This window comes from Rhincodon typus, chromosome 16, assembly GCF_021869965.1.
Source record: "Rhincodon typus isolate 14 chromosome 16, sRhiTyp1.1, whole genome shotgun sequence".
Taxonomy (NCBI): Eukaryota; Metazoa; Chordata; class Chondrichthyes; order Orectolobiformes; family Rhincodontidae; genus Rhincodon; species Rhincodon typus.
Window position 1 is genome coordinate 5010168 of NC_063347.1, and position 27444 is coordinate 5037611.

Sequence of the window (27444 nt, forward strand, 5' to 3'; positions counted from 1 at the left end):
AAGGGTCTGTTTCTGTACTATATGACTCTATGACTACTGATGTGTCCTTTAGCTCCCATTCTTGACTTGTATTAAGTTCCTTCTTTCAACAGTTGAATTCTGATGACATAATTGGGGAACGCTACCTGAAAGGAGTTACTGAGTCTGACAGTTTGAGGGAATTCAGTTATGACTGCAACTCAAATGTTAATTTGGCTTCTTCACGTTCAGCCTCATGTAACAGCAAAAAGATATTTATGCACTGAAAAGAGTGCAGATCAACATGACTCATCTCCAATCTAGAGGCGATGAGTTGTAAGGGAAGATTGCATTCTGAAAGGAAGATGCTTGACGGACAAAGCTCATCAAGGTATATTATTCTGAATGGTATAGCAAAATTTAACCCAAGTAATTATTTCAAGGTATGACAAGGCATTAAGACCAGATGAGACAAAACTGGAAATATTTAATAGTTATAGAAATTAAAGAGTGATCGATGATTGAAATAATGTATATGGCAATGTATCAAAAAACAACTGGATAATTTGTAGGGAGGGTGAGGCTACTGGAGGAATAAAGTTTGATAACCATAGCCTGTTATAAATCAAAAGTTTTAATAACCTGGCTGGTATTTCTCCCAGCTATATCTCCTAAGAGTGTTGAATTTTGTTAGTACCTAGTTCAGTGAACTCTGGCACCCGCCATTACATTAATTGCATGGCTACCTGATGGTCTGGGGCTCATAGTTGATCTCAATCCTATCCTCTCCTACAGCCTATACACCATATAGTGGAGTGGGACTGAGAAAGGCTGTGGGACTTCGCCCTTGCTCAACCTAGGCCAATTGTAGCATCTCACTGCAGTCAAACTTGGCAAATTCAGTACAGACCATGAATCAAACCAGGAGCCCTCCGTTCTTACCCTCATACTCCCCTCTCTGAACCATACTAGGCTTCCTTTTACCATCAAGTTCCAGCTCACCAGCCTCCACACTCAACAGATCAGCCATCATTTGTGTCACCAAACAAAATTTTTCTCCCCTCTCCTTTCAATATTTCAAAGGGACTATTCCTTCTGTGTCAGCTGGATGTGCTTTTCAAATCATCCCCGATGCATATCTTAATTTCAACGCAAGCGTTGGAGAAGTCTTTTTATCACCTCTCCCTTCACCATCCAAGAACGGGCACTTTTTTTTACTGAGGTCATTCTTGAGAATTTCTCAAGAGCAATATTTTGATTTTTGCAGTCCACATTCTGGTTTTCAAAGCCTATTTTTTTTAGAAACTTACAATACAGAAGGGGCCCTTTTCCCTATGTAAATCCCACTAACTCCTTTATTAGATGATGTTGTCACATAATAACTTGACCATCACACAATAACTTTCCTGTATATATTTGTATTGAGGACAAGATATTTAAACTCTCACAAGCAGGATTAGAAAGTCCATCAATATCCTCTTCAGTAATTTTAAGCTTTCCTAACTGCTAAGATAAAGCACTGTTGATGGTACATATGCCAAATAGACTGCAGTAGGTCAAGAAGACAATCACCACCACCTTCCCAAGGCCAACTAGTGGTGGGGAGAAAAAGTGAAGCCCACAACCCATGAATGAATTTAAAAAATTAAAATTTATCTCTCATTTTCTCAAGCACTGCTTATTTTCTCATTTTCTCTCCGAAGGCACTGACCCCTGCTGGACTATGGCTCTTTGGACGCTGACCACCCTTTTAGTGTCTCACCTACACAGCAGGTTTCCACCTCTGAACTCAGGCAGTGAACATTAGCAGGTCATTCAACCACAAGGGCTATCATAGCCTGACTCTGTCCTTGTCTGACATTCATGCACACCTTCCAAAAAGAATCGGCGGAGGGTTACGCAGTGCAGGAGCTTTCTGATTCTTTTCTCTTTCCCAAACCTTGGACATGAGTCTCTGAGGCTAATAGCAGTAGCCTTGATGATATTTTTGATGAGCTCTCCTAACTCATCTTTGACTTGGATCAAACCGGGAACGTTGCAGATAAGTAAGATTCTGTACTGTACAGGAAGATACATGTACTGATGGTTTTGGGAACCTCGCACGACATGTAAATACCATTGCTCAATTAACCATCTCATGCAAATGCAATGCTGTCTAACCTTGATGTGGAATGCTTGCACTGCTGTACATAAAATGCTGGCACTGCAATGCTATGAGTTAGATGAAGTGAGCGTGCCCATTAGGACAATCCCATAAAGGAAGCCAGTTTTAATTTAAAACCAGCATGATATTGCTCCTGTCTGGGGCCTGATCAACTGTGGCTAGCTGATAACATCTCACTTTTGGGTTAGAGGATTGAAGGTTCAGGCCCCAGTCAAAAGACATGAGAACAAAGTCTACAATAACATTTCAGTTTATTCCTGAGATACTTGCAAGAGGTGTTTATCCAAAGTCCCCACTGCCCTCTCAAATGGTCAAAAAAGATCCAAAAAGAATGCTCCAAGGTCATGAAAGGTGCAATTTAAATGCTAGTATTTCTTTTAAGGACAGAAGTATTTCATCTGTCCTGAACTATTACTGCAATGGTTAGGTCCTACTTTTGAAGAGGGTGATTTAAACAGATATTTCCTGAGGTCAATTGGAGGGTAACCAGTGCAGAGTTTCTATAGATTGCCAGCAGCCTATAAATCCCCAGTCCGTTCCCTCAGGGACAGCCAGCTTATTAGATTCAGAGAGAACAGCATTAAAGGACAAGCTTTCTTTGCTTCAGTATTTTTGGCACTTTGAAGTGTAAAGTGTTGATGCTCAATGAATGTACTGAGTTCTGTTCTTGAACCATTGCAGTCCATTTGGTGTAGGTGGACCCACAATGCTGTTAGGTCGGGAGTGGAAGTGAATATTTGTGAACATGGTGCCAATCGATTGAGCTGCTTTATCCTGGATGATATCTGTCTTCTTAAATGTTGTTGGAGCTGCACTCATCCGGGCAAGTGGGGAGTATTCCATCACATTACTGACTTGTGTCGTGTGAATGGTTGACATGTTTTGGAGGGGCAGAGGATGAGTTACTCACTGCAGGACTCCTAGCCTGTGACCTGCTCTTGTAGCCACAGTATGTACATGGCTAGTCCAGTTCAGTTTTGGTCAATTGTAACCTCCCATGGTGTTGTTAGTGGGGGTATTCAATGATGATAATACCATTAAATGATGATGGTTAGATTCTCTCTTGATGAAGGTGGTCGCTTGTATGGAGAATATTTTACTTGCCACTTAAATTTCCATAGCACTTTTCATGACCTCAGGATATCTCAAGGGGTTTTGCAATCAATGGATTACCTCAGAAGTGAAGTCACTCTTGTAATGGAGAAAAAACAACAGCCAACTTCCACAAATTACACTGTGCAAACAACTAGATAACTTCATAGAATCCTTACAGTGCAGGATCTACACTGCCCTCCGAAGCGCATCCCACCTGCACCCAATCCCCTACCTTATCACTGTAACCCTGCATCCCCATGGCTAACCCACCTTGCCTGTACACCCCTGGACACTATGGGGCAATTTAGCATGGCCAACCTGCCTAATCTGCCCATCTTTGGACTGTGGGAAGAAACTGGAGCACCTGGAGGAAACCCACGCAGACACAGAGAGAATGTGCAAACTCCACACAGTTACCTGAGGCTGGAATTAAACCCAGCACCCTGGCGCTGTGAGACAGCAGTGCTAACTGCTGAGCCACTGTTCCACCTCCTAAAATTTGTTTTAGTTCTATTGGTTGACAGATAAGTGCAGGGCACTAGAAACTTTTAAAACTGAGAGGACAGACAAAACATTGGTTTAATACCTCATCCGAAAGACACCTCTGACAACACAACATTCCCTCATTGTATCACTGAAGCCTAACCTGGGTCTTGAGTACAGGACATGGAGTGGGATGAAACCACTACCTTCTGATTGAGAAGGAAGAGGCTATCCATTCAACAACAGATCAAAGAAATATGATATAATTAAGTGTTTCAGATAATAAAATAAATCACTTATTTTGACATCCACATAGATGAGTTTCTCATTGTAAAAAAGCCCAATTTTGACATGAATTAAATGTAAAAATATATCTATTGTTAATGAAACAAAAACATATCCCCACACACACTGCACACACAAATGTGTGTGCTAGGCCATGTCTAATTTATTCCATTTGTGAGGGATTCCTTCATAAGTCAAGTCACGACCTTGTCATTCATGAGTTATCCAGTCTCCCTGCTGAAATACAGGAGGCATTCCTTCCTTGCTATAGTCAGTGCCACTGGCCTTCAGTGACTGCATAAATCAAATTCCATTTTTATTACGTGCGATCCTCTCCAGTGTTTTGACATTCTCGATTCTGTCCTGTTTTATTGTAGGAATGCCAATCTGGCAGCTCTGACCAGGATTTATAATTTAGATATGTTTGTGGCATTGACAAGTGAATAGTTTGATTATATCAATTCTGGAAAAAGCATGAATCTGTAGATTGCAACGATTTCATATCTACACCCAACACCTAAAACTACTTTATATGGTCATTAAGGTGAGATTTGTCAAAACTGGCTGATGCGTTCTCTACTCTACACCATCGGTCACACTTAAAAAGTGCTTCTTGGGCTGGGAAGCACATTTGGACAGCCACAAGTTGCTTAATAAAGGCAGGTCTTTTTTTTACAATATGTGCTTTTAAATGTTGTGTATGAAGTATAAGTAATGTTCCCCTCAAATATTTTCCCATACGCCTGATGATTCTGACTTCTACTTGGGTATAATTCCATCAGTGCTGACAGCCTTCCCATTCCTAGCTAAAGTCTTTGAAGTTGAACCTGGAATGTGCATGTTGCCTGACTGTCTGTGGGGGCACCACAATCGACCTCTACTTTGTTCTTATCTGATGTCAGTATTATGACTTGAGCTCTCTTTTTCAAGGCTGTCTGCTTCTGCCACCAGATTTCTTTTTTATTCATTCACGGGATGAGGACATCACTAGCTTGGCCAGCATTTATTGCCCATCCCTAACTGGCCGGAGGGCAGTTAAGAGTTAACCACATTGCTCAGGGTCTGGAGTCACATGTAGGCCAGACCAGGTAAGGATGGCAGTTTCCTTCCCTAAAGGACATTAGTGAACCAAATGGGTTTTTCCCCAACAATTGACAAAGAAGACATGTTCATCATTAGACTCTTAATTCCATTTTTTTAAAATTATGGAATTCAAATTCCACCATCGCAGGATTCAAACCCAGGTCCCCAGAACATTAGCTGGGTCTCTGAATTAACGGTCCAGCAATAATACTGCTAGGCCATCATCTCCCTCAGGAGATATATGGGAACAGAATAGACCAATTAAACGTTCAAGTCTGTTCCACCATTTAATAAGATCCTAGCTAATCTGTGACCCAACTCCATATGCACATCTTTGCCATTTCCCTTAATATATTTGGTCCACAAAAATCTGCCAGCCTCAAACTTAAAATTATTTAGTGCTGTTTATGGAAGAGAGTTACAACTTTCTATGATCCCTTTGTGCGTAAAAGTTCTTCTTAATTTCACTCCTGAAGGATCAGGCTCAAAAGTTCCAGTAGATGTTCTGACTCAATGATTCTGTTGATAGTATCAAGCTGCATAGAACTGGTCTTTCGCCTCTGTAGTTTTGTGTATAGCTTTGGTTTCCTTACCTGAGGAAGGATGTTATGGAGGGGGTGCAATGAAGGTTTACTAGATTGATGGCATGATTGATGTATGTCGAGAGACTGGATCAGTTAGAACTATATTCTCTGGAGTTTAGAAGTATGAGGGGAGATCTCACAATAAACCTATAAAATTCTAACAAGACTAAACACACAAATGCAGGAAGGATGTTCCCAGTGACCAGGGAGGCCAGTCCATGGGCCACAGTCTAAGGATAGAGAGTAGGCTATTTAGCACTGAGATGAAAAATTTCTTCACCCAGAGAGTGTTGAGCTTGTGGAATTCTTTGCCACAGAAAGCACTTGAAGCCAAACATTGAATGTTTTCAAGAAGGATTTAGATATAGTTCTTAGGGCTAAAGGCATCAAAGGGTATGGCTGGAGAGGGTTGGCACAGTGGCTCAGTGATTAGCACTGCTGCCTCACAGGGACCGGGTTCAATTCCAGCCTCAAGTGACTGTCTGTGTGGAGTTTGCATATTCTCCCCGTGTCTACATGGGTTTGTTGTAGGTGCTCCAGTTTCCTCCCACAGTCCAAAGATGTGCAGATTAGCTGGATTGGCCATGCTAAATTGCCCATAGTGTCCAGGGATGTGTATGTTAGGTGGATTAGCCATGAGAAATGCAGGGATAGGGGAGGGGGTGAGTCTGGGTGAGATGCTCGTCAGAGAGGCAGTGTGGACTTGTTGGGTCAAATGGCCTGTTTTCAGACTGTAGGGAGTATGATGCAAGTTGGAACAGGGGAATGAGTTAGATGATCAGCCATAATCGTATTGAATAGCAGAGTAGGTGCAAAGGGCTGAATGGCTTATGTTTCTATGACAAAATTGGAGCATAGGTACTCATGAGGTCAAATGGCCCTGTTTGATTTGAGAGATAGATGGAAATAACATGTCATTAGCCATTTGGGCAGCATGGGGAATTCTGTCATTGAAAGCAAGTTCTTTACAGTGAAGACTACACATTACTTACATTGTTCCTCTGAATTCTGTTTCTGCCAAATGAATGTGTAATGCTTTTCATTAATGATCTACTCTCAATGAAACTGGTTTCTTGTAGGGATGCTGTATCAGTGTTCATCCTGTCAAGATCATTGTTGATCACAGCTATCTTGCATTCGCTATCAGCTAGGGGCATAATCTCACCCAACCTCTTCCATTGGGCAGAAGATATACAAGCTTAAACACACATACCAACAGATTCAAGAACAGCTTCTTCCCTGCTGTTATTAGACTTCTGAATGGACCTATCAAATTCTAAATTTAAATATTAATTTCACTCTATGTGATCTTCTCTGTAGCTGTAACATTGTATTCCTCACTCTAATCTATTACCCTAATGCACTTTATATGGGGTGATCTGCCTGTACTGCAGGCAAAACAAAACGTTTCACTGTACCAAGGTACATGTGACAATAAAAGATCAAAACAAATAAAAAGAAAATCCATAGTACATGATCCTAATGGGGGTCTTACAGCACTTTAATAATGAACCTAACTTTGAGCCAGGGGACTTGGGTGCCAAGTCCCAGCTGCTCTAGAGGTGTGCAATAACATTAATGAAAAGGTTGATTCAAAATGCCTACATGATCCTGATGTCCCAGCTGGCCAGTCAAGGAGCTGGTATAATTGTTTTGTATGTTTTATTTGTTTGCCTGGTGTGATGGATTAAGTCCACTTGTTAAGTAGAAATTTTTGCCTTTGGTAATGCTTTGAGACAGAGTTGCCACGGCAGATCACCAGTTTATTTGTTGGGACAAGCTGACTTAAGTGGTTGCTGACAAGTGGAACATGTTCCACCACTAGAGGTGATCTGTAGCACTCATTCTATACACCTGTCTAGTGGGACCACTCAGCTCCATAACATTGAGGCAGCATTATGGACCCCTATCAAAACTGCAGTCAATGGAAATCATTGGGGAGTGGGTGTTAATACCCTTTTTGGATTGGAGTCCTATCAAGCAGTTCCCCTCTGGATCATTTGCCAATGATTTTAAAACTATGGTCTTTGTAGTGATTGTAATGAGGTCAGCCAGGTGGATCTGATAGAATGTGAGTTCCCTGACTGGGGCTGTTAGCCTGGTCCAATCAGGGACCTATGGCTGACAGATAGAAACAAGAGTGTCAGACATCCTGTTCACTCTGAGAGCTGATTCTGAGGGAGGTGGATCAGAGTCAAGGACATTCCACGTGTCAGTAAAGGGTGACTTGGTGATGGGATACTGGCCTCTGTGGAGTCATTCACTCTTCAGATTTGGCCAATCACTAGAGATAGCAGGTTTTCTCTGTTTACACTGTTAAAATCTCTTATCTTGGGAATCATTACTCTTTAGCTTCTCTGTTCCAAAGAGAATAGTCAATGTACCTCATTCTTGGTAACATCCTAACAAGCCCCTTCTGTTTCTTTTCTAAAGCCTTTACATTTTTCCTTAAATGTACTACCCAGAACCGTCCACAATACTCCAAACGTGCCCAACTTTAACATGTTTATGGCTGCTGAACAAGTTCAATGATGCTCCCTTCTAGGTTGAATTTAATTCTTCAAGGTAATGTTGGAATGTTTGCTAAGATCCTTCTCATACTCCTTAAAATCATCTTTGGTGTATTTTGCACCAGTGAGAATAAAGCTTAAATTCATCTGCTTCACGAATGACCTTCCCCCTATATCATAAGGTCAGAAGTGGGAATGTCCACTGATGACTGCACAGTGTTCAGCGCGACACGTCAGACACTTAACAGTCCATGTCTATATGCAAAAAGTCCTGGACAACATCAGGCTTTGGCTGATAAGTGGTAAGTAACATTCATGCTAAGTGCCAGGCAATGCACATTTCCAGCAAGCAAGAATTTAACATCACCCCTTGATATTCACTGGTGTTACCATCTGCAAGATGCACTGCAGTAAGTCATCCCGGCTTCTCCAATAGCACCTTCCAAACCAGCAATCTCTAACACTAAGAAGGATAAGGGTAGCAGATGCATAGGAATACCTCCACTCCAAGTCACTCACTATTCTGACTTGGAATTATATATCACCATTCCTTCACTGTCACTGTGTCATAATCCTGGAACTTCCTTCCTAACAGCAATGTAGTCCCTATACTCCCAAGGACTGCAAAGGTTCAAGAAGGCAGCTCATCATGCATCACTGGGGCAGTTAGAGATGGGCAATAGATGCTGACCTAGCCACATCCCATCAACAAATAAAAGAAATCCCCTAGGTGTCAATGTAGATTAATTTGATTGTGTTTTTGTTCTGTATCAATTACCTTTGAGGTGTCTGGTGCTGTTCATTTCGCTGGGAATTGTTTCTCTATGAACTCTGCGCGGGATTTGGAAATGATTGACATTAAAAAACACGAAGAATTCTATCTGTGGGGATTGAGTGCTTACTGAACCAGTGACTGACATCAACTTTATTTTTACTGCACAGAATCTACAGAACAGAGACAAATTATTCACTGTAGTGAGCTTTATCCAGAGTTAAGAGTTATGAGGAAACAAATACTTGGATTCAGAGTTTTTTTCAGCATATGGACAAATCTGCAGTGTGAGCTGATATTGGGATCAAGAATGTAGATGGAGAAGAAGTATTTGAGGAACCATCAAATTCAGGAGAAGCAGTGGAAGAAATAATATTTTTATTGTTCCATTGAAGAATAGGATGGGAGATCATTTTGCCAATTAATTACAGAGGTGAACTTTGCCCAGACCCTGAGAAGGGTTTCAGAGATACCCAAGGCAATTTATTTATCCAATATTAAAGAGTAAAATTCAAGAAGAAACATAGGGTCTCATTTTCCTCTGTTCTGTCACAAATTACAGGATGAATAGCAGATTACTCCTGTGGTGCCCCTATCTCTGAGCCAGGAGGGTGGGTTTAAGACCCATTTGTTGTGTGTGTGATAATATCTCTGAACAGGTTGCTTAGAAAATACCTAAAAAGGAAAATGTTTGCAGAACTGTTGGGAAAATTTATAGGTGTGATGGGCTGAATGGCCTCCTATATCTAAGCACATTGTTTTGAAGCATCCTATTCCCAAAAGTAGATTTTCGGCAGCAAAATCAGAATGTGGGAGAGCTAGCAGCCAATCAGGATGAATCTGTAACGATGATCCTTTAACATCTAACTAAGTTAGTAGTTAATTCAAGTAAATCTGCCAAACTGAATTAATCTACCAGAGGACTACAGGACTTTGGCAGTAAATCTCAGTTTACTCCTGTGGTACTTTGTTTCTGGTTGCATCAGCCCTGTCTTATGAAATGAATCAGCATCCTTTGACTGTTATTTGGTGCTTTCCCAGAGAAGAATGCTAAAATGGATCCTTTTCTGTCTTTAAGAAAGAATCGCACACAGTATTGGATTAGATGAAAAAGCATCGATGATCTGGAACTTTACAAAATCAGTATTTGTAGAAGAAAAGGCAGAATACTTCTTTTAATGTCAGCTGTGGTAGTGATAGCAAACTTGCCTTTGAGTCAGCAAGATATAGGTTCAGGTCCCACTCCAGCAACTTGGACTCTGCAATAGCCTCATGTTGGAGGGGCTGTTGTTTGGACAGAACGTTAAACCGAGACTTCATTTGTCTTCTCCTGGTGATTGTGAAGATTCCCAGGCACTGTACTAATGGAGGGAAAGATTGTTATCCTGGGTGACCTAGCATCCCTCAATAGACATCACATACATAGATGATATGGCCCTTACTATGAGACCTTGCTGTGTGCTAATTGGATGCCATGTTTCCTACTTTAGTATAGTGTACTTCATTATCTGTGAAATGCTTTTGAGTATCTGATCTCATACAAGGTGCAGTTTAAGTGCAAGTTCTGTCAAATTATAAATGATAGTCCCTTTACAAATGAACCAGGACATGCTCCAGAGATAATAGAGAGCAGCAGATGCTCATGGGAACATATGTTCTGATCCAGGAAATCCTAGAGGGTTTTGTGGTGCAGTGGTAGTGTCCCTAGCTCTGAGCCAGGAGGACTGATTTCAGGCCCCACTTGCTCCGGTGGTGTGTAATAACATCTCTGAATATAAAATTAAAAACCTTTCCCCCCTAGCCTTGTTGCACTGGCCCTAGTGGATAGTGCTTTATAATTGGTTTTAATTTGTAACACAGGTGATTTGATGATGGTGAAAAACATCCAGAGTTGTGTAATAGATCCTGACAAAGGAAAAGGCTGGTTTTCCCCAGTAAGGAAAGCTAATTCTCAGCCAGAGAGACTGTCTCTGGCTTCCTATATTTGTAAATGTACAACTATCAGTGTAATAAATAACCTTTCCAACAGGTTCGCCAACAAAATATTTACTTGCCTTTTTATTCTTACCAAACTTTGACTGACTTGTTGTGCAATCCTCCTATTTTCTGGTGCTCTGAGAACGCAGCAGTGAGACAGTGCTATAACACAGAAGTGATATCCCTTCCCTCTAACCTCACTATCAGGAGGTTACAATGCTATCAAACCTGCGGAGCAATCCTGGTTCACTGAGCAATGCAGGAGGCAAATGCCAGGAGTAGTGCCAGGCATACCTAAAAACAAGGTACCAATCTGGTGAAGCTGCAGGGGCTGAAGCAACATGTGATTGATAAAGCTAATCAATCCCACAAGTAACAGATCAGATCAAAGTTCCGCATCACATTTACCTGTCTTCAGCCAATTCAACACTATCGCTGATATTTAGAAATTGCTGAACACGCTGTATACAACAAAGGTCATGATTCCCAAAAATATCCAGAATGTAATAATGAATATTCGTGCTTCAGAACTAGCCACGCACTTAGCCAAGCTGTTACAGCTACGATACCCGCATCTATCCAACAAATGGTCTAATAACTAAGGATGTCCTGTCCTCAAAAATCAAGGTAAATTCAATGTAGCCATTTACCATGCCTCAGTCTACTTTCAATTATTGACAAAATAATAGAATGTGTCATTGACATTGTCATCAAACAGCATCAATAACTTGCTCACCAGTGCTCAATTTGGGAACTACCAGGCTCATTGAGCTCTAGACCTTATGACAGTCTTGGTCTAAACATGAACAAAAGAGCTGACTTCTAGGTGAGGTGAGAGTGGCATTATGCCCTTACCCTCAAGGTGGCATTTGGCATCAAGAAGCCCCAGCAGAACTGAAGTTGAGTAGAATCTGGAGGAAAACTCTGAACTGGCTGGAACCATACTGAGTGCAGATGAACATAATTGTAGTTGTTGGAAACCAATTCACTTAGCCCCAGGATAATTGCTGGCAATGGCTATTGCCTGGCACAAATATTACTGGAAACTAATCAGGGCAAGCCTGAATGTTATTTCTGCTTAGTGGCATAAAATGTTTGAGTTCCTGAGATAGTATCCTAGGCCTAACCATCTTCAGCTGCAACTTCAACGACCTTTTTTTCTCACATAAGGTAGGAAGTGGGGATATGCACTGAGAATTACACAGAGATGAGGTTCATAGACATGACACTGAGATGAAATGTGCAACTCCTGAAATAATGAAACATTTTATGCCACTAAGCAGAAATAACATTCAGGCTTGTCCTGATTAGTTTCCAGTAATATTTGTGCCATCCATTGCCAGGCAATGACCATCTTCTTCAGCATGAAAGAATTTGATCACCTCCTCTTGACGTTCAATTGCAATACTATGAACATCCAGGGGTTTACCATTGACCAGAAACCTATCTGGATGAAACCCAGAAACACAGTGGCAAAGGAGCAGGCTGAATACTCTATACCATGTAACCTGCCTTCTGACCACCCAGAAGTTTTCCACTTTGACAATGCACAATTCAGAAGTTTGACGGATTATGAAAGAAAAATGTTGCAGATGATGAAAATCTGAAATTAAAACAGAAAACACTGGAAATGCAAAGCAGGTGAGGCAGCATCGGTGGGAAGAAACTGAATTAACAATTCAGGTCAAGATAACCCATCATATGTGATGGAAAACTCCCTGCACGCCTGATGAGTGCAGCTGTAACAACGCTTAAGAAGTTTGGAAGCATACAGGACAAAGAAGCTCAATTGATTGGCACTCCATCCACCAACTCAAACATTCACACCCTCCACCACTGATGCGTAGCGGCTGCAGTATGAAATATTTACAAGATGCAGTGAATCATCACAGCAGGATTCTTTTGATGGTACTTTTTAAATTTGTGACCTCTACCACCTAGAAGGACAAGGGTAACAGATGCATGGGAACATCACTGACTTCAATTCACACACCATCCAAACGTGGAAATATATTGCCGTTCCTTCTCTGTGTCTGGGTCAACAACCTGGAAATTCCTACCTGACAGCACTGCAGTAATTGAAAGAAGTGGCTGACTATCACCGTCTCAAGGACCATTAAGGATGAACTGTGCCAGTGGAACCTATATCCCATAAGCAAATGAAAAAAGAGACGATGCCATATTGAGGTCCTGACTGCCTATCCAATATTCCAGGGCATAATTTAAAGAGGAGCACATAATTTCCCTCACCCCACACTCCCTCCCTTTCTCTGCCCGCTCCTGTTGTCTTGTCCAGTAATCCTCTCTCATTTCATGTCTAATACGTTTGCTTACAATAAATAGTATTTGCTGCAATCCACAAAAAATAATTCACTGACTAAAGCATTTTTGAGTTGTTTCAATGATAAATGAAAGCATTCTTCGAAACATCTTTTTGATGTTTCCACTCCATATGCTAATTCACTCTGCAGTGTGAATTTTAATTGCTGTAAGAAAGGATTGTACCCAGGTGCAACTTAGATGTGTTTCCAGGCACAAACATCATCAATTCCAGCAAAGGAGAAAATCTGCTTCTTACAGTCAGATCCACTAAACACAAGCCTGACAATTGAATCCTGATTAACTGATAACTAGTTTGCCCAGAAATTTTATGCTTGGGTCAGGATTTATGTTACACTGCAGCCAGAAATAGACTGGTTGCAAATCTTGGCGGCACAGCCCATTTAATCATTCATCCCAGCAAGTGAAGGTAACTGAAAATATCCTAAAAGACATATCTCTTTAGCTGTTTACTGCTGTGTATGGCGTTTCGACATTAAAAGCTGTGAACAACCTAGTTATTACTTCTGCTTCTCCACAGTAGCTGTACTGCCTTAAAAAAATCCTAAGTTATAAAAAGATCAATTGAAATTATCTATATTAGCAGCTCTCTTGCGGTATTGCTCACAGACTGAAGACAAGGTTGATTGAATCTCTGGTGATGCAAGTGTAGGGAGAAAATTGTTGACGGCAAGCAGGTCTGGATCAAGCTGGAGAAACTTTTACAATAACTGTCGTCGGAGGCAGGTTTGGATGGAGATGAATCTGTAGGTTCAGATGGAGATGGAAGGTGGATCTGGATGGAGACTGGAGTTGGGTTTGCATCGAGGTAGACAGTGGGCATATCTAAATAGAGTTGGGTGGTGAGGTTTGGTTGAGGTGAAGATGGGACATGTCTTGTTCAAGGTGGAGATGGGCAAAGTCTGGCTACAGCCAGTTGGTAGCGTTGGTCTGAATGGAGTCAAGGTATAGAAGAGGTAGATCTGTGTTGAAGTGTAGACAGGGGACACGTCTGGGTAGAGGTGAATAGTGGGATTAGGTCTGGATGGAGACAGATGAGGTCAAGGTGGAATGTAACGTGAATCTTGATGGAGGTGGGCCTGGTGTCACACTGTAGGGGACAGGATTGAGTAGAGGTCTAGATAGGAGCAGATCTGAGTCAAAACAGTAATGGGTTTTGGCCTGGGTGCCACATTAAGATTTGTGTTGCAGCTTGGGATGAAGGTGAGTTCTATGTTCAGGCACTTGAGTATTGAGGCTAAGTGTTGATAATCAAACAAAAGAAATAAAGGCCAAGGCCAAGAGTAGGACACAGGTGGAGGATTTATTTTTGTGAGCATTTCTCAAATTATGAGATTTGAGGAGGGCCAGGTATTTCTATAACAGTGTATTGTAAATAGGTTTCATGGTTTATATAAAGAATGTTGGAATTTCGAGTGAGGTAGTTTATTTCACAATTGAAGAAGGTTATTGACAAAGTCAGCCATGGTCAAGGAAACATCTGCCGCAAGCATACCAGCACCATCCCAACCCCCTCAAGAATCAGCACTCCTCCACGTTGAGCACACTTGGGGAATGAAGTAACTGAAGGTGGCAAAGATGCAGAAGGTACTCTGCCAAAGCATCCATTTGGACAGGTACTCTGAATGCCTTATCCAAAAGCTGGCACATCAAAATATGCAACACCTTCTCAGTACTGCTCAGCAGCTATACAGTCACCTCTTGGAGTTGGGCTTGCATCCACAATGTTTTGACACAGGTAAGAATGCCACCAAAGGGTCTTCCAGTTTATTTCATTTATGTTGGTGTAGACAGATGGAACTTGAAGGATATAGCAGACTGGACAAAATAATGTGCAGTGTTGGTCTAAAATAAAATGAGCACAGATTGAGAAAGGGACCTTTAAATAATAGTGGACTCATCACATTTAAATAATATTCTCAAGATGTTGCTAGCAATTAAAATTACAACCAAATTTGACATCTATGTTAAATTGAAGGAGTGCAGTAAAGGTCCATTGAAATTATAAAAGTGTTGATCAGATTCCATTTAGAGTCCTGCGTACAGTTCTACATACTGTTATAGCAGTGATACCATAGTATCATGTGCATTGTCTGTAGGTTCTTCATCTTTACATGCCTGTCCAATTTCCTTTGAAAATTATTTATGGTATTGGCCACCTTTGCCTTTTCATATGGAATGTCCCAGATCCCAAAAGCTGTCTGAGTGAAAAACATTCTCCTCATCTTTCCTCTAATCTTTAGCCAGTGATTTTAAATCTTTGACCTCCGTTTATTGACTCGATACAATTGTAGAAAAAGTAAGAGAGTAGCAAAAAAGAACCAATTAGAACAAGAGTAAAAACTGAACTTGAATAAGATAACAGCCAGATTTACAGACCAAGGCCAAGAAATGTTCTGAAATATTCTAAATACAGTTGTCATTAGAAATACTGTCCTCTAAAGCAATGCACATTTTCTTTGGCTGCAATTAGTTATTTGTGTGGTAAATTATCTGCTTGCCAGGGTTGAATACTGTCCAGCTTCAGATTTCTATTGTCAGCATTAGTACAGAAAACCTCCCTGTGCTTTGTACAATGTGCAAGTTCACAACGGCAAACCCCACCCCCACCAATTTCACCCACACACCTCTCCCCCTCATTCAACCTCATTTCACAGTGGATACTTACAGTCTGACATTTAAAGGACATTTCCATACTATCCAGTTGGGTGCATTTACGTTTAGGGCACCAGTCACTGTGCTAATGTACCACATCCTCTCAAAACAAAATCCATAACCCTACACGACCTTGTATCTGTGATTCTGTGGATAGTGCACTTGCCTTTCAGTCAGAATGGCAAGGGTTCGATGAGGTATTATATGCATCTATAACCTGTGACTAAAAACCCAAGGGTGATCCCACGAATGAGTCCGACAACTTCCCAGCTGAAATTTAAAGCTGGGAGTAAACTTTATTTGCTTTAAGGTGACACCTCTTTCCCTCTCTCTGGAGGGGCTGCCACCGTAAGAGAGCAGCTGGCCAAACTGACAGACCAGAACCTCTGTGGTGTCAGCAGTATCGGTGGGAAGCAGTCACTACTGCTAGGACCACAGTGAATCCCACCACTCTGAGGAGCCAAGGTAAGTCCAAGGGCAGTGATCTTGGAGGTGGGGATGTGGGCTGAGATCAAGGCACCATGGGAGAGGGTTAAACAGAAGATTTTCCTTTGATAGGGGGTGCTGGAGGTGCAGCTGATGGGGCCCAGGTGTCCTGCAAAGGAGGCTCCTACCCTCGGCTTTTCTTCAGTCCATACAACTAAAAACTGCTAGTCTTCCTTTATGAGATTCAACGGACAGGTTGTTGCTCACCAGTGTTTGTAGATTTTTGACCTTGAAGTAGCGAAGAAGATGGAGCGATTAACTTGCATCTTTGTCAAGACAAAGGATGTTAATATTCGTTCAGATTCAACACCCGTGAGCATAAAAGCTGAGTTTTTTCAAAGTAGGTTCCCTTTTTGAACCAATTTGAGACAATCTCAGTCACAGTGAATGACTGTGGGCTTTTCAGGTCTGATTGCTTCCTTCCTTTTCCCTTGCCTGCCCTCTGCTCTTTTGAAGGCGCTGACTAGTATTAAATTACAGTTCCACAGATGCTAGTCATGCTACTTCTCTAAATTGAGACAGTGTGGAAGAGTGGACTGCTTAACTACGGAGGCTGAACCAAGTCCCACTCACAAAACATGCAGTGAGAAGTCACTTTACTGCAGCCAAGCATGAAAAGTCTAGAATTATAGAATTCTACCAGAAGAAACCATTTTGCCAATTGCTCCTGCCTGACTCTTTGAAAGGGCTATTTACTTAGTCCCATTTCCTTGCACTCTTCAGAATTTCTCTTTTTGAAATATTTATCCACTTCACTTTTAAAGGCTATTAGATACTCTACTTTCAGCATTGTTTCTAATAGGACATTCCCCTGTCCTAACAGCCTACTTCATAAAATAAATCTTTCCAATCTTTTCCTTTCTTCTTTGGTGGTTGTCTTAAACTTACTCCCTCCAGTTACCAACTCACTTGAGGGAAATTGTGTTTTTAACCAATTTAGCTTCCCAGAGCCCCTTGTTACTTAGATTTGCTTTTAAATTGCTACATCAGCCTGATTTCACAGAGGCCAGTTCGAACAGCTAAACTGCTGCTCCATCTGAGATTACCTCAGAACAAACACAAAATTGAAGTGAAAACTGGCCTTGCATCAGTTATGGCTCAGTGAGTAGCACCCTTGTCTCTCAGACAGAAGGCTGTGGTCAAGCTACATCCTAGAGAAACCCATAATATGCACTGCCACTTCAATGCAGTACCAAAGGAATAGTGCTATTTTTTGATTAATGTGTCAAGCAGAGGTTCCATCTGCCCTCTCAGGTAAAATGTAAATAATCTATTTTGAAGAGTGATGGCATTTTCCCAGTGACCGATATTTATCCCTCAGTTAACACCCAGATGAGACGACTTGGTCATTTATCATAGAATCACAGAATCCCTACAGTGTGGAAACAGGCCCTTTGGCCCAACAAGTCCACACTGATCCTCCGAAGAGCATCCCACCCAGACCCATCTCCATGCCCCCTACCCTTTCCCCATAACCCTGCATTTCCCATGGCTAACACATCTAATCTACAGATCCCTGTACACTATGGGCAATTTCCCATGGCCAGTCCACCCTAGCCTGCACGCCTTTGGACTGTGGGAGGAAACCGGAGCACCCGGAGGAAACCCACACAGACACGGGGAGAATGTGCAAGCTCCACACAGACAGTTGCCCGAGGGTGGGATCAAACCCAGGTCCCTGGCGCTGTGAGGCAGCAGTGCTAACCACTGAGCCACCATGCTGCCCTAATTGCGATTTTTGGGAACTTTTTTAAAAATTTGTTGATGGAGTGTGAGCATCACTGACAGGGCCAGCATTTATTGGCCATTCCTAATTGCCCTGAGAATGTGTTGGTGGGCTGCCTTGCCATGCACATTCTTAGATGCTACATTCTTACAACAGTGGCTACATGTTAAAATTAATTCACCTTTTGTAAAGCTGTTTAGTGTGTCCTGAGATTGTGAAAGGCAATGTGTCAAATTCTTTGAATAGACCATTCAAATATTGACTTGAGGTACTTGAGGTAGGCTCTTCATTCAGAGAGTGGTGGGTGCGTCGAATGCGCTGCCGGTGGTGGTGGTGGAGTCAGATATGTTAGGGACACTCAAACGACTCTTGATAGGCACATGGGTGATAGTAAAATGTAGGGTGTGCAGGGTGGTTTGATCTTAGAGTAGGGTAATAGGTCGGCACAACATCATGGGCCGAAGGGCCTGTACTGTGCTGTACTGTTCTATGTTCTGTGTTGATCAACGAGATCATGATGGGAAGTGGATTTTTCTCTTTCTAAGCTTACTTTAGATTTTCTTCTTGTCCGCTACTCAGAAAAGCCTGGTGCCGCTCACTGAACACCTGAAGAAAGTAAAGTGGGTAACCAGCTCCCAGCCTCTGTATCGATGGTATTCCATAACAGGCTGACAGGAGTTGACACAAGGTGACTTGACTCTTTTTCCCTGGTCTAAGGGAGGAATACATGATTGTACTGGACTGAGAGCTTGTTGCCTTGTGAATCAGGAATGCAAGCCCACAGGTTATTGCCTCATGGCACAGCAGATTGAAACCCCGCATTTGCTATGAATTTAGAAAAAAAACCCTTACCTGAATAAACCTTTTTAAAGCACTTTCTGACATATATTGAAAATATGTTCATTTTTAAAATGTTCAGAGACTTTATCTTTTTTATATCTTTGGTTGACAGGTCAAGAAACTATGAGCCTCTCTGTGCAAATCTGCAGTCCCAGATCCTTAATTGTTACCAAGAAAATCCGCAGTTGACCTTAAAGTGCTCTGCCTTTGCCAAGGAATATCGCCATTGCATCAGAGAGGCACAAAAGGTATGGTTTGAAGGTTACCCTTCTTGACATTTAGGAGTGCGTTCACATTAGAAGAACTCAGTGGTGTGATTTGTTTCCTTTGTAAAGCAAAAAAAACAAACCATAGAATCACAGAATGATTACAGCACAAAAAGGGGGCCATTTGGCCCATCGAACCCATGCTAGCTCCCTACGACTTAGTGAAAAAGTTGTCTTCAGTGATAATGTAGACCCCTGATATTGTGGGTCAGTCAGTTTTGCATCAGATTGGCCTGTTATTGCAACCAAGTAAATAGAGGGTGTGGCTCATGTCAGAAGAAATCTCCCAATCCCGGCTGTTTACATAGTTTAGGTGTTGCGTCCCTTTCTTTCCACTGGAGCTCAACAGCAAGCACCAAGTCTAAAAAGGGGAGTACATCAGATGGAGGTCATCCTCCTGAGTTGTGATTCTGTTGATTCTGTTCAAGTTAACTTTTCTTCAGTTGAAAAATTTGTATATGTAGGTTCAGCAGTGGAGGATGGCGATGGCCTAATAGTATTATCGCTAAACTACGAATCCAGAAACCCTGGTAATGCTCTGGGTTTGAATCCTGCTATGATAGATGGTGGAACTTGAATTCAGTAAATATCTGGAGTTTATTGGGAGTCAAATGGTCACCATGAAACATTGTCGATTGTTGGAAAAATCCATCTAGTTCGTTGATGTCCTTTAAGGAAGGAAATCTGCAATCCTTACATGTGACTCCTGACCCACAGTAATGTAGCTGATGCTTAACTGCCCTCTGGGAAATTAGGGATGGACATTAAATGCTGATCGACGTCCACGTCCACATCCCGTGAATGAATAAAAACAAATGTTAGGCACATCAGCTGAATAAAATGCTTTGTATGATGACACTGATACATTTTGCTATGATATGACTTGAATGGATAATTGGGTTTCTCAAGTCATGAAAATCACAAAAGGGATAACTTGCGTTTTTCGTTGTTCATTGAAGGGATGTGGGCATTGCTGGCTAGGCTGGCACATATTAGCCATCCCTAGCTGCTCATAAAAAAACTGATGGTGAGCTGCCTTCATGAGCTGCTGCAATCCAATTGCTGTATGGACACCCATAATAGGGTGGGAGTTGCGGGATTTTGACCCATCAGCACTGAAGGACAGGCAATATATTTCTAAGTCAGGATGGTATGTGGCTTAGAGGAGTACTTGCCGGTGGTGATGTTTCCACGTATTTGCTGTCCTAGTCCTTCCTAATGGTAATGGACGCGGGTTTGATAGTCGCTCTCCAAGGAACCTTGGTGAATTTCTGCAGTGCATCTTGTAGATGGCACACACTGCTACTGAACGTTGATAATGCAGGGAGTGAATGTTTGTGAACATGGTGCCAGTCAAGTGGACTGCTTTGTCCTGTATCATATTAAGCTTCCTGACTGCTGTTAGAGCTGCACTCATCCAAACAAATGGGGAGTATACCATCACAGTCCTGACTTGTGCCTGGTAGATGGTGGACAGGCTTTTGAGAGTCAGAAGATGACTTACTCGCTGCAATATTCCTAGCCACTAACCTGCTGTCATAGCCACAATATTTATATACCTATTCCAGTTCAGTATTTGGTCAATGGTAACTCCCAGGATGTTGAGAGTGGGGGATTTGGTAATGATAATGCCATTGAATGTGAATTAGACCCTGTCTTGTTGGAGATGGCCATTGCCTGGCTCTTGTGTGGCTCAATAGTTGTTTTGTCACTTGTCAGACCAAACCTGAATATTATACAGGTCGTGTTGCATTTTGGACATGGAACTATTTCAGAAGAAGAGTCATTGGACTCGAAATGTTAACTATGTTTCTTTCTGCATAAGTGTTGTCAGACCTGCTAAATTTCTCCAGCACTATCTGTCTTTATGTAGGATTAATTTCATGACTGTTTGAATATTTCTAAAAAGTATTTAAAGAGTTTATGTTGTTTTGTGTATGCCCCCAATCTTTATTCCACTGCCTGTAAAAATGTTTAAAAGTGATTTCAGTTACTGATCTGTTGCCTTTGAAAATTTTTGGTCGCTCTGACTGTTTGATTACATCTCTGTCTTCTGATATGGGATTCCTCATTAAACAATGGTACTATCAACCACACGTTGAGAAAGCTATATTTCTTGCTAGATTACTAAAAACAGATCACTCAGCGCAGCTTTCTTTGAGGCCAGCAGTAATCATCATTGCTTTAACCACTGACTGATGATTATGGGCCATAGTTTTTAAATAGTGATTGCAGAGTCATGCCTGGAGCCAAACAGAGGTATTGAGTGGAGAAATGGACTGACTGGATTGCTGTACAGAGAGCTGGCATGGACTCGATGGGCCGTAATGACTGTCACTCTCTCTGTTAGTAAGTGCCAACAGGGGTTATTGTTACAGTGTTGTTCCCCATTGATTTCATTGGATTGGAAGCACTATCTTTTTACCAAGTCAATGATTTTAGGTATAGATTTGTGGATATCTCAGTGCTTAGATTGTGTTTTGGGTTACAGTATAATTTGTGATGTTCTCTGTTTTATTACCTTATTACACTATTGGGATGAGCCAATTCTAAAAACTAATACAGGCACAGCTATAAAGCCTAGTTAAGTGCAAACCTGCAAGTTGATTATTGACATCAGTCGGCATTTTCTGGGCCTGTGTCTAATTAAGATCTATGGGAATTTGCGTTCAGTTGCTGGCTGATTCCCTTGACTTCACCTCAGCAGTTCTGCTGTGAAGCGGTGAGAATTTCTGAGATGGAATAAACCCCTTGAAAGCATTCAGATTTTGGAGATTAACATTTACCACACTGTTGTTATTTTTAGGCTCTTTGTGGATTCTGCTTTCTAGATTTTGCACACTGATGTCTGCCTGCAATATTTTCTGTTCCCCTTTCTCACCCACTTACCATTCTCCCTCTACAGTCCCCATGAGGACTAATTAACCTATCTGCTGTCAAGCTATTACATGAGGGTCTTCTTTCTTGGCCCTTCTTGAAGCCCCCTCTCCTGCCACCTTGGTGGTGGGGGCAGAAAGCTCTGAAACAAATAGAGACAGGAGGATTGGGGCTAGGGAGGGTAGTTGGGATAGTGATAGGTGAGTGCAGGTAGGCAGTAGTGGGGATTAGTCAGTGAGGTGGGAGGAGCAGGTAGGTGGGAGAGAAGATGGGCAGGTTGTGTCAGGTTGTGTCAGGTAAAGAAGGCGGGGATGAGAGGGAGGGTTGGTCATGGGATGAGGCCAGGGGTGGGGAGATTTTGAAACTGGCAAAGTCCACATTGAGACCATTGGGTTGTAGGCTCCCAAGGCAGAATATGAGATGCTGCTCCTCCAGTTTCCAGGTGGCATCATTGTGACCTGGAGGAGGCCCAGGATGGACATGTCACCCAGGGAGTGGGAGAGGGAGTTGAAATGGTTAGCGACTGGAAGGTGTTGTTGTTTGTCACGAACAGTGCGCAGGTGCTGTACAAAGCGGTCTCCGAGCCTTTGCTTGGTCTCATCAATGTAGAGGAGGCCGCACCGGGAACAGTGGATGTAATAGACCACATTAACGGATGTGCAAGTGAACCTTTGTCTGATGTGAAAGGTTTTTTTGGTTCCTTGGATGGAGGTGAGGGGGGAGGTGTAGGGGCAGGTGTAGCACTTCCTGCGGTTGCAGGGAAAGGTGCCGGGGGTGTTGGGACTAGTGGGGAGCATGGAGCAGACGAGGGAGTTGCAGAGAGAGCGGTCCCTATGGAAGGCAGTTAGGGGTGGGGAGGGAAATATATCCTTGGTTGTGGGGTCAGATTGCAGGTGCATCCTCCAGAAGTGGCGGAGAATGATACGTTGAATCCGGAGGTTAGTGGGGTGATACGTGAGGACAAGTGGGATTCTGTCTTTGTTTTGTTGCTGGAAGGGGGTGTGAGGGCAGAGGTGTGGGAAACGCAAGAGATGTGGTCGAGAGCATTTTCAACTACTGCAGGGGGGATGTTGCGGCCCTTGAAATACGAGGGCATCTGGGATGTTCAGGAGTGGAATGCCTCATCTTGGGAGCAGATGTGGCGGAGGCGGAGGAATTGGGAGTAGGGGATCACATTCTTGCAGAAAGGTGGGTGAGAGGAGGTGTAGTCAAGGTAGCTATGGGAGTTGGTGGGCTTGAAATAGATATTGGTTTCGAGGTGGTCACCAGAGATGGAGACAGAGAGGTCCAGGAAGAAGAGAGAGGTTTCAGAGATGGTCCAAATGAACTTGAGGTTAGGGTGAGAGGTATTAGTAAAGTTGATGAACTGTTCAACCTCCATCTGTGCCGCATCTGGGTTTGAATCCCGCCATGGCAGATGGTAGAATTTGAATTCAATAAAAGTCTGGAATTATGATTCTAATGATATCCATGAAACCATTGCTGACTGCGAGGAAAATGCCATCTGGTTTACAAATGTCCTTTAGGGAAGGAAATTGCCATCCTTACCTGGTCTGGCCTACATGTAACTCCAGACCTACAGCAATGTCATTTACTCTTCACTGCCTTCTGTGTGATTATAGATGGCCACTAAATGTTGGCTGAGCTAGAATAAAAGAAGTACGGCATGGAAGCATCAGCCTGACCTGTGGACCCATCCCCAGACACTTGAACTCGCAGTCTTCTGACTCGAGCCACAGCTACTATCCAGATAACAGTGGTACGAAACAAGTGGCCCCATGAGCTACACAATGAGTATGGATGCAATTTGGCCTTTAATGCAGCTTCACCTGTGTTGGGAGAAAGCAAGACTTGTACCAGGGATAGTTTCACTGAGGCAGGAGAACAGCAGATGCCTCAGAGAGCGCAAAACAGGTGATACATTATGCTTTAATGTATGCTACAAGGCCATTACACACTGATGAGGTTTAGATTACATCAATCTGTAAGAGCAGAGTTTAGGCAAATACTCAAACCCCCAAGAGAGCTTTATAGAGCCTCAAATGTTTTAGGTTTAGATCATTCATCCAATTTACCATTTAACCTTTTCTAGGGTTTACTCTTGGAGTTTTGCCTTCAAACATCTTTCCTATTACATCTATTTCTGTGTGGTTATATTGTGCAATGAGAGGGAGTACTGTTTTACTTCATGCATCCATGCATCACGCACCACTCATCACAACAAGGATGAATTCAGCAGCTCAGCTTGTGACGAGTGAGTGAAAACCAGGCTTTAGCAATTCTATGGCATCTATGAATATTCAGGTAAGAGCGTAAGTACTTCTAAAAACAAAAGATGCTATTAGACCTAGAACCTAGTCCCTTTTCTCAAATAGTAACCCACGCATTTGCCTCCTTCCTAGATCAATCCCATTTTTTCTCAAGAAACTTATCTAATTGTGCCTTGAGCCAATAGTGCAATCCCTTCCAATGGTCTCCCTTTCCAAAGTGTTCTACAGCTCTGTTTTGCCTTGGATTCTGTTTTAGCTTATTTCTCACTTGCACCCCATCTGTCTTGAAGTCGTGTCCCTTTGTCGTTGAGCCCTTTGCTGCAGCAAGCAAAATCCCTGGGTGATGCTTTGACAGTTTCCTACAGAAATTTGAAACAGGTGTTGTTCCATAGACAACAATATCCCCTTCAGGACATCCCCCAAATGACCCTCATCATTTGCAAACCTGACAGTGAAGTACCAGATCTAAAACTGAGTGGGTGTCAAAGCCTGGTTTAAAATATCCGGCCATGTGAACTTGTGAACTGAAGTCACTGGATACTTAAGAGCAAAGGAAAAATGGATTCTTTTTCTTTTCCCTCTTCTTGGCTCAATAAAATGAACCAGTTCGTTCAAGTGGTCCTGCACCTCCACCGATTAAACACTTAAGCTCTTTTGTGAGCACCTATCCAAAACAACCTTTTGTTGACATTTACTGGTGCTGATGGAAACCAGAATACAACATACACAGAATCTGAAGGGACTGCCTACTAGATGGACAGGACATCATCTTGGTTAGCAGCTCTTTCATAATCTTCCCAGGACCAGTTTGTTTGTTATCCCTAGAAAATGCTTGGGAAGTGTGATCTGCACTCTTCCTTACAAAGGAGGGAACAATTAATATATTTATTTTAACTCCTACTTAACAGTTGATTTGTTAAGGGAGAAGAGGGAAGTTCAGAGGGAATAACATTAACACAAAGTATTTCTATAGCTGTACATTTTCAAAGCAAATTAGATCTAAATTCTTTGCATTAGTTTCATATTTCTAATGCTATGCAGATTTAATTTTTTAGGCCTTGCGATTGAAATACCTCTGATGTTGGGTACTGATGAAACCTGTTTGCATCTGTAAGCTAGCTTTGCTTTCGAATGAGGAAAACCAGCAATGATCAGCAAGAAATAATGGGCTGTCATCAGCTGAGTTCTGTTTCGTATTTGATTGGTAAGAGCCCATCTTGGCACAGATCTTCTAGATCAGCAGCCAGGGCTCCACAGACTTTGCCAATTTAGATGAAAGATGATTAAGGACACACAGGATTTTTTTCTGCCTGTACATTGCACACCTATGGATGTTGATTGACAGCCAGAGACTTTTTCCTAGGGTGGAGGTAGCTATTACGAGGGGACATAGTTTTAAAGTGAGTGGAGGTAGATATAGGGGAGACGTCAGAGGTAGGTTCTTTACTCAGAGAATGGTCAGGGTGTGGAATGCATTGCCGGAGAGGGTAGTGGAGTCGGCCTCCTTAGGGGCATTTAAGCGGCTATTAGATAGGCATATGGATGATAGTATAAGGTAGGGGTGGAGGTTAGATAGACCTTAGGATTAGGGTAAAAGTTCGGCACAACATCATGGGCTAAAGGGCCTGTACTGTGCTGTACTGTTCTATGTTCTATGTTGATGGGCTCTTGTGGTGCAGTGGTAGTGTTCCCCCCCCACCTTTGACTTAGACGCCTGGGTCCAAGTCCCAGCTGTTCCAGAGGCGTGTAGTAATATCTCTGAGTAGGATGAGTATAAAAAGTAGGTTAAATGGGGGAAAAAACAGAAGTCAAAATTATAAGATAGCCTAGGGATGTTGATGGGCTCTTGTGGCACAGTGGTTGTGGCCCTACCTCTGAGCTAGGAGAACTGGGTTCACATCCCACTTGCTTCCTAAGTGTGTCATAATGTCAATGAAGCAGTTGATTAGAAAATACCTATGATATGTTGAATAGGACTGAGCTAGGTTATGGCAGCTTTTTCCTGACACTGAATAGTTTAGTCACAGGTGCTCATTGATCCCTATGACAGTACGTCGGCCTCCTGCAGAAGGGAGGCAAGCAAACGTTATGTGGCAAAATCCAAGAATAAGAAGTTAAAGGGAGCAAAGCTATACCAATTACTCTGACACTGGGGCTTGATCAATTCAGAACAAGCCTCTTATACATTTTATTGTAGCTGCAGTAAAATGTGAAAAACCCATATACTCATATAAAATGACCAGTTTGGTGAGATTTCCATTATGTCTTCCTATTCTTGTGGGCTGCAGTCAAGACTACTCCCCTGTGCTCCAAAGGCTCTGTCCATTGACCAGATGAAACTTTATTTTTTCCATCCCAGAGTGATGTCAAACATTCTATCAGGATGCAGTGCAACTGATCCCTGCATCCTGGGAAGAAAAACCTCAGTTTAAACAGTCTGTGGGCCCCTGTTAGACCCTGGTTCACGGAGTCTGTACTTCTGCCCACAATTCTTCAAGAATTGTGAGCTCTCTCCCTTCCTGTTTCTTTTTTTCTGGTGGATTCTTGACCTGCTTCTGCTGTGCTTAACATTATTTGACCTACTGAGCTGAACTTTCTTCAAAGTTGTAAATTTTGTGTTGAAATGTTTTTAACGATGATTGGAACAGAAGGCAAAATATTCATTGATTTCAGTGAGTTTATGCTCAAGGATATGACTCCATCCTATTATTTGGGCAATGCCGTCTTGTTCTGCCAGCTGTCATTTTGTTGCTTTGCAGTGACCTGGCACTACAGAGTAATATTTCTGTGCATGCACAATAGTGTTGACAATAAATACAGCCATTAGTCTTTGAATTTATCTTGCATAGTATTCCTGTCTATGCTGACTGCCGTTGAGGTCTATCTGTTTTGCTGACTGTTTGATTCTTCTTTCTTTATTGCTTGTTCTTTTGGAGAATTCAGAGCATTATCGACTGCTGACTGCCTGATCTTTAATCATCTGGTTGAGAGACTTCCACCTGTGGTCGGGGTCATCAACACCTCCACATATTTACTTAAGATCCAGGAAATCTTGATTTTATTTTTTCTCCAG

At 42.2% G+C, this 27444-nt stretch overlaps 1 protein-coding gene across 2 annotated transcripts in view; it reads left to right on the forward strand.

Moving 5' to 3' along the window:
• The window catches only part of LOC109920692 (MICOS complex subunit mic25a-like), a 419169-nt gene that overhangs the window by 259376 nt on the left and 132349 nt on the right, over nt 1–27444 (forward strand). For both annotated transcript variants that reach the window (XM_048606552.1, XM_048606553.1), the window contains exon 7: nt 19071–19206. In XM_048606552.1, the coding sequence (XP_048462509.1) occupies nt 19071–19206 (136 nt within the window). The remainder of the gene's footprint in view (nt 1–19070; nt 19207–27444) is intronic.